At 40.2% G+C, this 13,913-nt stretch overlaps 1 protein-coding gene across 5 annotated transcripts in view; it reads left to right on the top strand.

Annotated features, from left to right (window-relative positions):
- The window catches only part of LOC148026360 (anaphase-promoting complex subunit 5-like), a 158,030-nt gene that overhangs the window by 119,649 nt on the left and 24,468 nt on the right, over positions 1 to 13,913 (top strand). For all 5 annotated transcript variants that reach the window (XM_087690790.1, XM_087690789.1, XM_087690792.1 and 2 more), the window contains exons 12-13: positions 56 to 336; positions 553 to 612. In XM_087690790.1, the coding sequence (XP_087546916.1) occupies positions 56 to 336; positions 553 to 612 (341 nt within the window). The remainder of the gene's footprint in view (positions 1 to 55; positions 337 to 552; positions 613 to 13,913) is intronic.

The following is a 13,913-nucleotide window of genomic DNA, read 5'->3' as shown; positions in this document are numbered from 1 at the left end:
CATTGTGTGCAATTATTATAGATGGGCTATCTGACAGAACACCCCTGTAATACAGACTTTGAAGTTGAGCAGGTATTTGTTGAGTGATGCTGTATTGAACTGTGCACCCTTGATTTCTGGAGCAAGCACGAATATGGGAGTTGGTGGTGTGCAAAGAACTAGTTCTGCTGTTCCTGGGCTAGCTAGCAATCATTCACTTGGGCTTTCGGGAAGCACATTCAACACAGGTGGAAGCCCTGGTGTACCTGGAAGAGTTGGCCCTGTACTTGGTTCTTTCCTCCAATTGGCAGGGACATCACATCTCTTGCGCGCTGCTTCGTGGGAACTCTATGGCAGGTGTGCTTGCCTGTCCTCCCCATTAGATTTATATACATTGGGAAAATCACACATTTAACAGCACTGCTTATGTATTGTACTATAAATAGAAGCTAGAGTTCATGTGGATGCAAGAAGCTTGTATTTAACACTTTAGTAGCTGCTAGCATTTGGAGAACTTTCATCACTGGTCAAATAATTTATATTTTACTTTTCTTTTTTCTAATTTGAAAATAGTGCTTCGATGGTCCGTGTGAGCTCTTTGATCCATGCGACTTGCTATTCAGATGTTGCCAGGTGAGGAATAAGTGACAAAAACTTGGATCTCAATGGAACACCTACAACGTAGGTGCTACAGATATTTTTATTAAAAAGTTTCTGTTCACATCAGAAGTGTCTCTCTTTTTATAAATGCTTCCATATTTTTAGTTTAATGAAAGCTTCTCTTTTTTTTTCCCACCTTCCTAAAAAATATTCCATCTAGACTGAAGCACATTTTTCCTACTGCCGCCCAGATGGCCCGGCATTATTGCCCATTAGATTGGTTGATTACACAGCCATTCCATTTGTGGTGTACTTAGTTACTTTATAGAGATTCTTGCAATTTGTATTTAACCTCAAGGGGATTTTCTCTGAGGTGTTATTAACAGAAGCCCAACATGTGGTTATGAGGATGTTCAGGGGAGTGTTTCTTTCCTCATCATTGGACAGCATTTGAGCAGGATCCCCACTCCAGACTACTTGCAGGCACAGTGGACCCAGGGACACTGTCACAGATGGGAACTGATTGCTGGTATATAGCATGGTATATCTGGACCTTGAGATGCTGTCAGGCTATTATCTTCAAGATGTATGCACAACAATGACTCTGTCAAGGACTTTGATAGACATGATCTACACTCTCTGCGGGAGATGGTGGAGGATGCAGGGCAGCTCTGAGAGGAAGAGGAAGAGGAGAGTGGCCTTCTTGAAGATCTGGAACTCAGGCACGTTCTTTCATATGGCCCCTCAGATGGTCTGGCACTACAGCCCACCAGATTGGTTGTTCACACAACCATTGTATTTCTAATGTGCTTAGATGCTCTGTACAAAGTTTCTTGTACTTAGTAGTTTTACCTCAGGGATTTCTCTGAGGTGTTCAATGGAAAATCTCTTTTCCCAGAAAAAAAAAAAAAGCCTTGTACAGCCATTGGTGATTCCTTTAGGTAGTGGGAACATACATACATGCACATGTTTGTATGTATGTATGTTAAGCCACAAGGCTGTTAATAGACTGACTGTCAAGGAATAGTATGATCTCCTGTTGTCTTTAGGCCCAATCTTGCCATTGTAATTCAATCTCTTCCTAGACAAGGATTAGTTGGCTAATGCAACAATTGAGAGACAGCCAACACTTCAACATGGAAAGAAGTAGTGTTATGTGTAGACTCTGTTTAATGGCAACAAATAAAAGACAAGAAATCATGGATAAAACCAAGTTATGGACTTTTGGTTTGTTGAGTACTAGTCAAAAAATACCACTAAGAGGTGGAAATCAATCTGCCCAAGGGTGCTGCTTGACTTATATATCTATGGCAATGGAAGAGTGGCCATGGCTCGTGTGTTTCTTGATATCCAAAAGAGCAGTCTCATCTGTCTTGGAGTAGAAACATGCTCCTTGGCTACCCAAGTCTAACAAGGATGCTCTTCATTATCTTTTCATAGGTCAATTGAATAGGAAGCACCGATTCATCCATGGTTTTCTAGTGAGCATAACACAATATTCTTGAGACAAACATGGAATGGCTAGATATCAAGACCAACAAATCACAGCACTTGTTAGTTTCGGAAGCATTTGGGTAGATCACAAGTTTCTTGCACAATTCACTTTAAGGAAACTTCACAGGAACTGATCCTACATATAAAGCTAAAATTTATATATATTGGATTTAAATGCATTAAAGATGCAAAAAAGTAATCCTTTTCATCCATTCCTACAGTAATGACTGGCTTTCTCTACGTAAGGCTCAAAAAGAAAATTATTGTGATGACTGATTCAAAAATATGATGACTTATAACATCAAGACAATATTCAAAGTATAGAAAATAGCGTGACAGTGCAGGTCTAGAAGGACAAAAGCAGAGTTCTTCATAACCAATCGCATGCTCCTATTCAAATCTTTGCCCAATCATCTATTCAAACCTCTTGTAAAGTGTCCTACTATTGGCGGGTGCTGAATAATGTAGTCGGGGGCCATCACGCTATCAGCCCCCTTGCCCTAAACATGGCAGTTAAGGCCATAAAGAGGCTGATAAGTGGCTTCCCATTCCCCTGACATGCATGCAGGGTGGAAATGGGAACAAACACATAGCAGGTCAGGAGGAGAGATGTTTGAACATAGTGAGTAAACTCCAAAAGAATGAGGATAAGATGCAGCTAGATTTTGCAAGCGCTTTGGTGGTGGAAACAAGGTCATGGATAGGATAAGCAATTGCAGCCTCTTTGCCACCAAGGTAAGTGTTCATAAATAGATCCCATTACAAAATTGGCCTCAATTGTTCTAACTCCATCTATTCGAACACTTTAAGCAGCAGATGAAGCAAGGCGAACTTCTAGTTAGCAAGCATCACATAGGTCTTCCATACCTATTGAGTTCTTTGTTCAGAAAATTAGGCAAGGCCAACTTCTCATTAGCAAGTATCACATTGGTCCAACATACCACAAATTTTGGGTTTTGACCATTTTTCCATTTTGTTTTTGAATCAGAATTGTGATGTGTAGCTTGACCCATTCCACATTGCACATGGGCTATGTAACATGTTTATTTCAAAATTTTTTACGCAGTTTGTATGAATCATGATGTGTGAGGTCTTAATCATAGTATAGCTTGTCTAAAGCTAACTTTGACATAAGTCAATAATGGATGTGTAACTCACATATTATCACGTACACTCAATTAGCGGTTTATTCTTGAAGAGAAAGATCCATAGAGGTGTAAAACCTCTTTCCCTAGTTTAAAACTATACAAAAATCCCATTGTTAGAAAACCCATGTTTCATATTTTACCATTTCTTGAAAGAAACTAATGAAACATGCTCATGACGTTTCATTTCTAAAATTTCTGATGTTTCTGGCTGCTATGTAGTCATTCATACTATTGCTATAATAAAGCGCCTTTTCTAATGATTAATTCTATATGGGGCTGTTTTTGTGGATCTAAAATGGGCCTTAATGCATGATTTGGTGAATGAACAGCCTTTCTTAGGCCTAAAAGGTACCAACTGGCTTCCTTGTACCCAAAAGGTCCCTCCCAAAAGAGATTTAGGCATGGGACCAACGGTGTCACGATGGATTGCCCAAGGACACATGAGGATCATATAGATGATGGATATATTCTTTTGAGTAGATGTCATGAGGACATGTATTTTTTGAAACCTCACTTAACATGTGGATTAATTTTTAATCACATGATTAAGTAAATGATGCACATGTAAGGTGCAATTGGGGTTAAAGTAAATTTACGAGCCCCGGACCCAAAAAAATCACAGGATGTCAAAGGCAAAAGTTGCTATAAGTTATGCCGCACAGGTACTTGGTGGTATCTAGTGCCAATTATTGGCCTAGGTCATCCATTTGGCCATAAGTGTTAGTTGTGGTGACACTAGAGAAGTGGTGTTTAATGGTACCTAACACCAATCTGATGGTCAAAGATGGCGCAGAGACACTGAGGAATGGAAGTTGCCTAGCCAATTTAATTATTGGCCAGCCAAATTATTTTTCAGGGCATTGAAATAATTATTATATTAATTTTCAGTATTTAAAGGCTGAAAAGTAATATTTAATTATGAAAAATGCTGGAAAAACCATTTGGGAAGGCTAGCCTGCAAAAGAGAGAGAGGGGAGGTTGTTGGTCTGATTTGCACCCATTGGAGGACCTTCTAAGGCAACTAGGGGCAAAAGAAGACCAATCAACAGCAAGAGATAACATCTATAGGCTGTTGAGGCAGGGCAACAATAGTAAATGACTGATTTTCTTTAGTTCTTTGCATCTACATGCTGTTGTGATAGGGCAGTAGCTGCACTTGACTGATTTTCGGTCATTCTTCACAACAAAATTCTGAATTTTTTCTCTCTACAGCTTTCCCTCTCATCTCCCAACCATTTCATAGCCTTGCTCTGAAGATCTCAGCATTCGGATCCTTGGAGGCTGAGAAATTGCAAATTTCTCTGCTGTAAACCCTAATTTACAGCAGAAATTAGGGTTTAGCAGCAGCCTTGGGAAACGTGCCAGAAATTGGAAGCTCCAAGACTTGGATTCAACAAGGTTGAAGGTGAATTTCAGTTGAATTCAGGTGGAGGACTAGCCAACCATTGAATTTGGGGCATTTCCATCGTCTACGAAGTGTGTGAAGGCCAATTGAGTGCTCAAATCAAGGGGCAAAATAGATTGAAGACTTGCTGGTCACTTTAGACAGTAAGGGGAGTTGAAATATCGAAAGGGATTGGGAGAATCCCATTGTAAATCAACTTTTTCTTCAATAAAGCTAAAGAAATACAGAAAGGGGCGACAATTTTGGGGCCAATTGGGTGTGCATTGTCCAAGATTAGTAGGTAAATTTGTATTTGCAGATTTTCATTTATTGTTTGCTACTGTAATTAAGTTGTAATCATGGCTTTACCACCCTATCCGAGGAGGAAGGTTGGTTTCATGGTTCCATTGCCGGGATGCCATCAAATCCTTTGAATTGGTGGACCCGTGGTACTTGATTGCAACTTGGGACTATTGCATTATTGCTAAAATTTTTCTCAGCAGTGAATTACAACAAGCTTGTCTTCACATGGTGATATGGGATCAAGTGGAGAGGATGCATCACTCCTTGGTCAATCACGTGGTGGGGGAAATGTAATGATTGATGTTGGGCATGGTTCTCAGCATGGACAGCATGCTGAAAATGTGGGAAATGACCCAAATGTTGGTACTTCAATGCATAAAGAGGTTGATGACTAGTAAGGGGCTGAAGAATTTAGTGATAGCTTCAAGGATTGAATGCGTACAGCAGCAAATCTTTTTACTGAATTGGCAAGGGATCCTCAGTTTACTTGATTCTTGAATGCCCCAAAGAGGACACTCGAGGCAAAGAGAAGAAGAAACCTTCTACAGCTTGGGACAACCACAAGAACCGAAGGAAATGCCTAAGTCTTCTTTAGAAGAGCCCAAAATGCCTCTTGAGCACAAACAGTTGGTATTTGTGGGGCAGCAAGTACAAATGCATGGCCAACTTGGTAGTGCCAATCCATGGGAACATGGGCATCAAGGCAATTATGCACATGCAAACATGGGACAACAAGGATACTTTGGTGGTGTTACCATTTTTCATGCTATGGTTGGACAGGCACCGCATACGGGAATGTATGGCATAAATCCCTATGGTATGCAATAGCCAATGCATGGCTCACAACACCCAATGTATTCAGGTAATGCAAGTGGAATGCTTAATCCCATGTATGGCAGCATAAGCATGATGCTTGGGGCACAAAGAGGGTCATATGGATATGTATCGGCACCCCCAGGGACTGTTGGAGCACAAGGATTTGGTGCTGGTCATGTAGGTGCTTCAGATAGTGCTGGTTTTCATGCAAATACAGCCAATGCATCCTTTTTGCAATAGCCCATTTATGATAACTCGACTCCCATAAGTCCGCTGAAGGACTATGATGAAGGTGGCAAAAGCGTGAAGTTTGAGCCTTTCAGTGGTGCACAAGATAGGCTGAAAGCACTTGTTTTTTATTCAGTGGTTTGATGTAGCCTATTCTGGAGGCAACTTCACAGAGGCATCTAGGATACGCAAGGCAGCCATATTTTTGATGGGAAATGCATTGCAGTGGTGGTCTACACTTCTTATTCAAGGGAAGTCACCTACCACTTGGGTCCAGTTCATGAAAATGTTTGCTTCAAATTGGTTGATAAGTACCTTTGAAGTAGACATTATGATAGCTTGGAATTAGTTGAATTCCAAAGATTGCAAGAACTTGGATCAGTACAATAAGAACTTTTGGGATGCATTGTTGTTGGTTACTTCTTATCGCACACAGTACTTCTCCTTGAGCATGTGGAGGAGTATATTTGTGGTTTGCCAAAGGGTATTCGAGATTTTTGCATTAAGTCTACTGTTTCCAGAATGTCTCAGCTTATAGAAACTGCTGCTATAACTGACACATTGCTGTGTCGAAAGGATGCACGATTCCATGATGATGATGCCAAGTCACATGTCAAAGAGGCAAAGGTTGAGAAAAAGGGTAAATCTGAAAATAAAGCTGAAAATTAGGGCTGATCTGAAAAATAGGGCTGGAAAGAGGAACAGATCGCAGAGAAAGAGTGGGAAAAGTGATGCATTGTTACATAAACCTCAGTTGTCCACTGTCAATATGGTTTATCACACTGAGTTGGATGCCATGAAAGAGCAATATGTTGTTGATTCGAACTTTGCTAATGTTTATGATCAGCTTTGCAATGGCCAAAGGCATGGACACTTTGTGTAAGAGATGGATTTCTGATGATGCATGGACGATTGTGTGTCACAAAGCAGTTAAGGCCTAGAGTTATCACTGAAAGTCATGCTCCTCCGTATGTAGGACATAGAGGTATTGATGACATAGAGGTATTGATGCCACGGTCAAGGCAGTGGCACATTTCTTTTTATTGGTCAGCTTTGAGGTATGATGTAGAACAATTTGTTAAGACATGCATCGTATGCCAGAAGGTAAAGCATGATAGGAAAAAGATGCCGGGTTTGTTGCAGCCCTTGTCTATTCCAAAGAGGCCTTGGCAGAGCATTGCAATGGACTTTATTTTTGAGCTTCCTAAGATATCTACAGGGAATGATGGGATATGGACTATCATTTGTAGGTTTAGTAAACAAGCCCATTTCATTCCTGTGAGGAAGAAAATAAAGGTTGATCATATGACACGATTGTTTTTACAGCACATCTTTAAGTATCATGGTATGCCAGATTCGATCATTAGTGATCAAGACCCCTGGATGACCAGTTTAATTTGGAAGGGCTTGTTTGAGAATATGGGTACCATGCTGAAATTCTCATCCTCCTTCCATCCGCAAATAGATGGTCAATGTGAGGAAGCAAATTCCACGGTGTTAGATCTTTTGAGGTGCTATGTTTCAAACCACAAGACACAGTGGGAGCAGTATTTGCCCTTGGTTGAGTTTGCTCACAACAACACAGTGCATAGTTCTACGGGAAAAGCTGTATTTGAGGTGGTAGAGGGTGGTAAGAAAGTACCCCCTATTTTGCACACAAAAGATAAGATCTTTGAGTTTGATCGCTATGTGGAAAGCATGGATATAGTTTATCAGAAGGTTAAGTATGCGCTTCAAAGATCACAGGATAAGCAAGAGAGAGCAGCTGATCGTCATAGGCGTGCTTTGCACTTTGCAGAGGGCGATTATGTATTGCTGCGATTTGAAAAGGCATGGTTGAAAAAGATGAAGGGCAAAGAGCGATTGTATCCAAAGTTGTCTATGAGATACTGTGGGTCATTTCAAGTGTTAGAGAGAATCAGTGATGTATGCTGTAGGCTGAAATTGCCTCCACATTGGCTGATACACAATGCCTTTCATGTGAGGTTGCTTAGACCTTTTCATGGAAATGTGGCAGAGGATGTATCTGCTGAAATTCAGCCAACGGTTCAAGAGCTCGATAAAATACTGATACCAAAGCAAATTTTGACACACAAAGAGAGGAAGATCAAGGGTAAGGTTTCGAGAAGGTACTTGGTGAAGTTTCAGAATTATTCACCAATGGATGCCAAATGGATGGAGAAGGATGACTTGGCAGACCATCCTCAATTGTTGCAGCTTTACCTTGATACTTTTCAGTTAGAGCCGACTTTAGTTCGGGCTCCGTCAGGTTCAGCAGAGCAAAGGTTTAGAGTATTACTTGATGCTTGTGAGAGAGCTAGCACCTCCGCTCCTTAGTTATAGACAGCTCTGGTATGTAGTGGATCTCGGATGTATTCAGCATGCATCCAAGGTACTGCACTGACAGTATCTTTTCCATGAGGTCACTACTTAGTGTACTAGTCACTATGTTTGATATGCAAATCGGTATGGTTTTCACTGCAGCTCTGAAACTGTACATTTGCATCTGTTATGTTTGGTGTGTAATCAGTTATGCTTGGTATGGCATTGGCTATGCTTGGTGTAGCATCAGTTAATGATCATCAGGAGCTGATTATCGAATGTTGGTCTTCAGCGTATGATCATTAATATTCGGTGGTATTCAGCTCAGTTTTTGATCAGCTCGAGAACCGTTTATGGACACTTTTTGGATCAGTTTTTGTATTGATTGCTGGTCAATTTTTGCAATGAGTTTGTGATCAGTTTGGGGTCACATTTGCAACAGTTTATGATCAGTTCTCAGATCAGAAAGTGATCAATTTATGATTAGATTATGCTCAGTTTTCAATGGTTTATATCTAGTTCCATGGACAACAGCATATGTTATGATGCCATTGATGTTTTAACCATGGTTAATGCTTGGTTTTCGTTGTACTATGGTTTGGTTTTGCCGGATAAGTTGAGCTAATGAGAAATGGACATGGCACATGATAATCTGGCAATGTTTTTGAGATTCTTTGTGAGTCTTATGTTATGTTATGTTGGTTGGTAATTTTCAGCATATGTTGGGCATATAGAATGATTGAACAACAGTCCACAATGTTGTGTTGACTATGATTCCTATGGAAAATTCGAGTGTAGTACTTTACTTTTGATGCATTTGGCAGTGCAATCGAGGACGATTGCAAGGATTTCAGGGGGGAGGGCTGTCGTGAGGACATGTATTTTTTGAAACCTCACTTAACATGTGGATTAATTTTTAATCACATGATTAAGTAAATGATATACATGTAAGGTGCAACTGGAGTTAAAGTAAATTTACAAGCCCGGGACCCGAAGAAATCATGGGATGTCAAAGGCAAAAGTTGCTATAAGTTATATCGCATAGGTACTTGGTGGTAGCTGGTGCCAATTGTTGGCCTAGGTTATTCATTTGGCCATAAGTGTCAGTTGTTGGTGACACTAGAGAAGTGGCATTTAATGGTATCTAACGCCAATCTGATGCTCAAAGATGTTGTAGAGACACTCAGGAATGGAAGTTGCCTAGCCAATTTAATTATTGGCCAGTCAAATTATCTTTCAGGGTACCAAAATAATTATTAGATTAATTTTCAGTATTTAAAGGCTGAAAAGTAATGTTTAATTATGAAAAATGCTAGAAAAACCATTTGGGAAGGCTGCCACTTGTGAAAAATGCCCATACAAGATTGAAAAACGTCTTTAGAGGCTGGAGAGAGACATTTCTATAAATTCAGCCTGCAAGAGAGAGGGAGGGGAGGCTCCTGGTCTGATTTGCAGCCATTGGAGGACCTTTTGAGGCAGCCAAGGGCAAAATAAGACCAATCAACAGTTGGAGACAGCATCTACAGGCTGTTGAGGCAGGGTAGCAGCAATAAATGACTGATTTTCTTCAGTTCTTTGCATCTACAGGCTGTTATGGTACGGCAGCAGCTGCACTCGACTGATTTTTAGTCATTCTTCGCGACAAAACTCTGAATTTTCTCTCTCTAAAGCTTTCCCTCTCATCTCCCAGCCATTTCATAGCCTTGCTTCGAAGATCTCAGCATTTGGACCCTTGGAGATTGAGAAATTACAAATTTCTCTGCTGTAAAGCCTAATTTACAGTAGAAATTAGGGTTTAGCATCAGTCTTGGGAAGCTGGCCAAAATTTAGAAGTTCCAAGACTTGAATTCAATAAGGTTGAAGGTGAATTTCAGCTGAATTTAGGTGGAGGACTAGCCAGCTATTGAATTTGGGGCATTTCCATCGTCTATGGAGTGGGTGATGGCCAATCGAGTGCCCGAATCAAGGGGCAAAATAGATTGAAGACTTGCTGGTCACGTTGGACAGCAAGGGGAGTTGAAATACCGAGAGGGATTGGGAGAATCCCATTGTAAATCAACTTTTTCTTCAATAAAGCTAAAGAAATACCGAAAGGGGCGCCAATTTTGGGGCCAATTGGGTGTGCATTGTCCAAGATTAGTAGATAAATTTGTATTTTCAGATTTTCATTTATTGTTTGTTGCTGTAATTAAGTTGTAATCAAGGATTTACCATCCTATCCGAGGAGAAAGGCTGGTTTCAGTAGACCAAGTAAATGGATCTAATCTTTAAAAAAAAAACTGAGATTTGGCAGTAGGAACAAACAACTCTACACAGTCTAGCATTGGGGTTTCTCCTTTTTGAGGCACTATATGGATATAAGGTTCCCCTCCCTACGGTCATATTTAATGATAAGATAAACCCTCAGAGCCAAGAGGAGTTAAGAGCGCATGCATACCCTACTTCAACAATGTAAGGAACCACCAAGACAGTAGTTCATCTAATATGAAAGTGAGGAAACTAGTCGAGTAATAAGTTATGCAACTGTAAGGGACACCTTAGTTGAACGAGCAATAAGGAAAGATACTTATTGTGATAAATGAAATGATGCTTGAGATCTAATCTTGGAAGAGAAGGTACCATATTTGTCTCCATGCTGATCAAGGGGATGTGCGGGCATAATTACCTAGGCAAGGACCAGAAAACCATGCCTTTAACTGTTTGAGAACTAGTAGGTTTCCACAATGTTAGTCCTTAACTGAAACACAAATCCCAATAGAGAAACCAAAATCTACATACTTGATGTTTCGTATCGAGATGGCTTGGTATTGAGCTAAAGCTACATGAATCTAAATATGGGAGCAATTAAAATAAAACAAGTGAATAAGTATGCACCACAAGACAAAAAAGGCTAACGCAAGGCTTAGATTATGGTAGCTGGAAAAGACTTAAATGTATGTAGCTTACATAGCCTATGGACTTTAATTAAAGTAGTATAAAGATTTGGCGAGCTTGACGTAGAGATTATGTCTGGCTAGGCTAAGGATCCTAATGAAAACTCGAGAATCTTAAGAATCTAGGCTAATTATAGATACAAATTGAACCAATCAAAGAATCCATAACGCCTAATCGAGGGTGAGATTTAGAATCTAGTACACCAATGGCAAGCCACTTATGAACAAGGATATTAGGGAGTGGAGAAACTATATGGCCACCCCAAGGATAACCCCCTCGTAGCACCATAGAGTGGCACCACCAGTGCTGAATAGGATTGAGGTTGATTTTGGGATAGGTTTTTAGTTTTAGTGTGGGGAGAACAACCTTATTGTGAAAGGTTTGATGTTTTGGTCTTGGTCTATACTTTTGGTTCATAAGGGAGGAAAGGTACAATGTTTTAAGTAGTGTCTAAGTGGTTCTTGAATACTCCCTTGTCCCTTCAAATAAGTGGGTGAATTATGAAAAAAGCATGCTTTTGATCAATTGAGGAGGGTGATGTAGTGTAGTGGAGGGGGATGCCACACACAACTGGACTAGAGGACGAAGCATGACTCACTTGCGGATACGTAGAAGGTGCATCATGGATGAGTGGCATTCCCGACAACAAAGCTATAGGGTGTAATGTGATATATAATTATACATAGGGGTGTATGTATCTGTATGTGTGTATGCGTGTGCGTGTGTATGCACATGCATGTGCCCTTGAATTATGTCCTCTTGTACCAACATCATTCCATTTCTTGATACCTTTTGAAAGAGGGGGATTGGGGGCGTTGTGGCGAGTCATTTGAGTGTTGGCTACCTTGGTGGTATTGTACTTCATTCTCGTGCTTTTATTATGGATGACATTGTTGATTTATATATTCTCTCTAAGGTTCAGTGTGTTGTATTCGTTCTTCATTTTTCTCACTTCTGAAAGAGTGAGCAAGAGTGAGAGAGAGCTATGGAGGTTTAAACTCAAGAGAGCAATACTCGTGTTTGAGAACTCCAACAATCACAATGTGTGACTTGCCTTCCCTTTATTATTCTATCATAGTAAAGCGTAATGAATAACGATGATAGTGATCGGTGGTTGCTACCTACAATGTATAGGTGTGTGGGCACTAATTACAAGGCAAATAAAGGTGGCTAGGTACAAGGGGCCTTTAACTCCCAACAACCTTTCACTTAAAGGCAAATTTGCCTAGAGAGGAGAAAAAAGTACAATATGTGCAGATGAGTACAACTAGATGAGAAAAGACATCTCATCCTACAGCTATTGTCTTCCTAATGAAGTGATAACATTATACTGGGAGACTTAGTGAGTAGATAAGCAATATTCTGGTTGGTAGAGATTTTCACAAGCTCTATATGCTTGTCCCCAATCACCTCTCTAGTGAAGTGATAACACATCTCAATGTGCTTGATCTTTGCATGAAATACCAGATTGCATACCAACTGGATGGCTCTCATAGAATCCGAATGGAGGGTAGGAGTTATAGAAGTAATACCAAGGTTTGGAACTAGATGGCCTAATCATAGGACCTTGCAAGCCTCAGTGGTTGCAATAGTGAAGCTCAATATATAACAAAGCATGGATTCATGACTAATAATCCATCTGACAAGTTTTGCTTTATCGAATAATCAAAAATCAAATGAAGATCAGCCCACAGTAATTAGTAATTGCAAAGACAATATCCGCATAAACCAATGAGCATAGATGAGAGACTCCCACAATCTCTAAAAGCCAAGCTCTGCAATAAAAGCTAAAAGTTCTCCCACTGGAAGCAAGCCAGAGTATCCAAGAGTAAAGCAAGCTCAATACATGCATATTATAGCATTCAGAAACCCTAAGGTACCAATAATACATCTGGGAGCATGTAATAGCATAAGCATCTAAGCTTGTAAATAAAAGATCATTGAATTGTGCAACCTTTGCAAATATGGATGTAAGAGAGCTTAAAATCAAAGCTCAAGATTGAAAGATCAGTAGTATCAAGCATACATATGATCAAAAGAGCATTCCCAGATGGCATGCAAGCATAGATTTCATTGACGTTTGAAGTATATGCTTGCTATCCATTGTTTATGATAGCAAAGAACCTTTCAATGGCTGAGCAAAATGAGCTCTAATCAATTTGTAGAGCATCCCCAAGCATCGATACATCATCCTAGAATTGAAAGCTTCGTGAATAAGCATTAGTGAAGCATAAGCATTCCAATGTTTGCTGTCCCAAACTGTGAATAGCAGGTCTGTCAACAAATCAATGGCTGGCTGATGATCTCTTCCGCAAATGATACCCAAGACAGAGCCAAAAGTTTTGGGAGAAGTGCCCAATGGCTAAGAAAGAAGCTCGAGAAGTGCTGGAGCCAAATGCTTGAGGGAGATTGAGCAAGACAGCTCCCCTAAAAATGCGCCAAAAATTGCAGACTGCTTCTTGGGGGGTTTTGTATGCTGCTTCTAACTGTCAAATGCATTGACTAGAGATTGTCTTGAAGTTGAGAAATGACTTGGAGAAGGTAGGGAGCTGATATTTGCCTCGGATGATTGAATGGGAACTTCAGTAGTCACAATGTGTGATGTGTCTTCCCTTTATTAGTCTATCATAGTAAATAATAAGGAATAAAGATGACAGTGATGGGTGGCTACCACTTGCAGTGTAGAAGTGTATGAGCATTGAGTA

Source organism: Lygodium microphyllum, chromosome 13 (assembly GCF_053477565.2).
Source record: "Lygodium microphyllum isolate KBCC chromosome 13, Lygodium_microphyllum_v1.1.10, whole genome shotgun sequence".
NCBI lineage: Eukaryota > Viridiplantae > Streptophyta > Polypodiopsida > Schizaeales > Lygodiaceae > Lygodium > Lygodium microphyllum.
The sequence above is the reverse complement of the archived record's forward strand: the minus strand, read 5'-3'. Positions and strand labels throughout refer to the sequence as shown.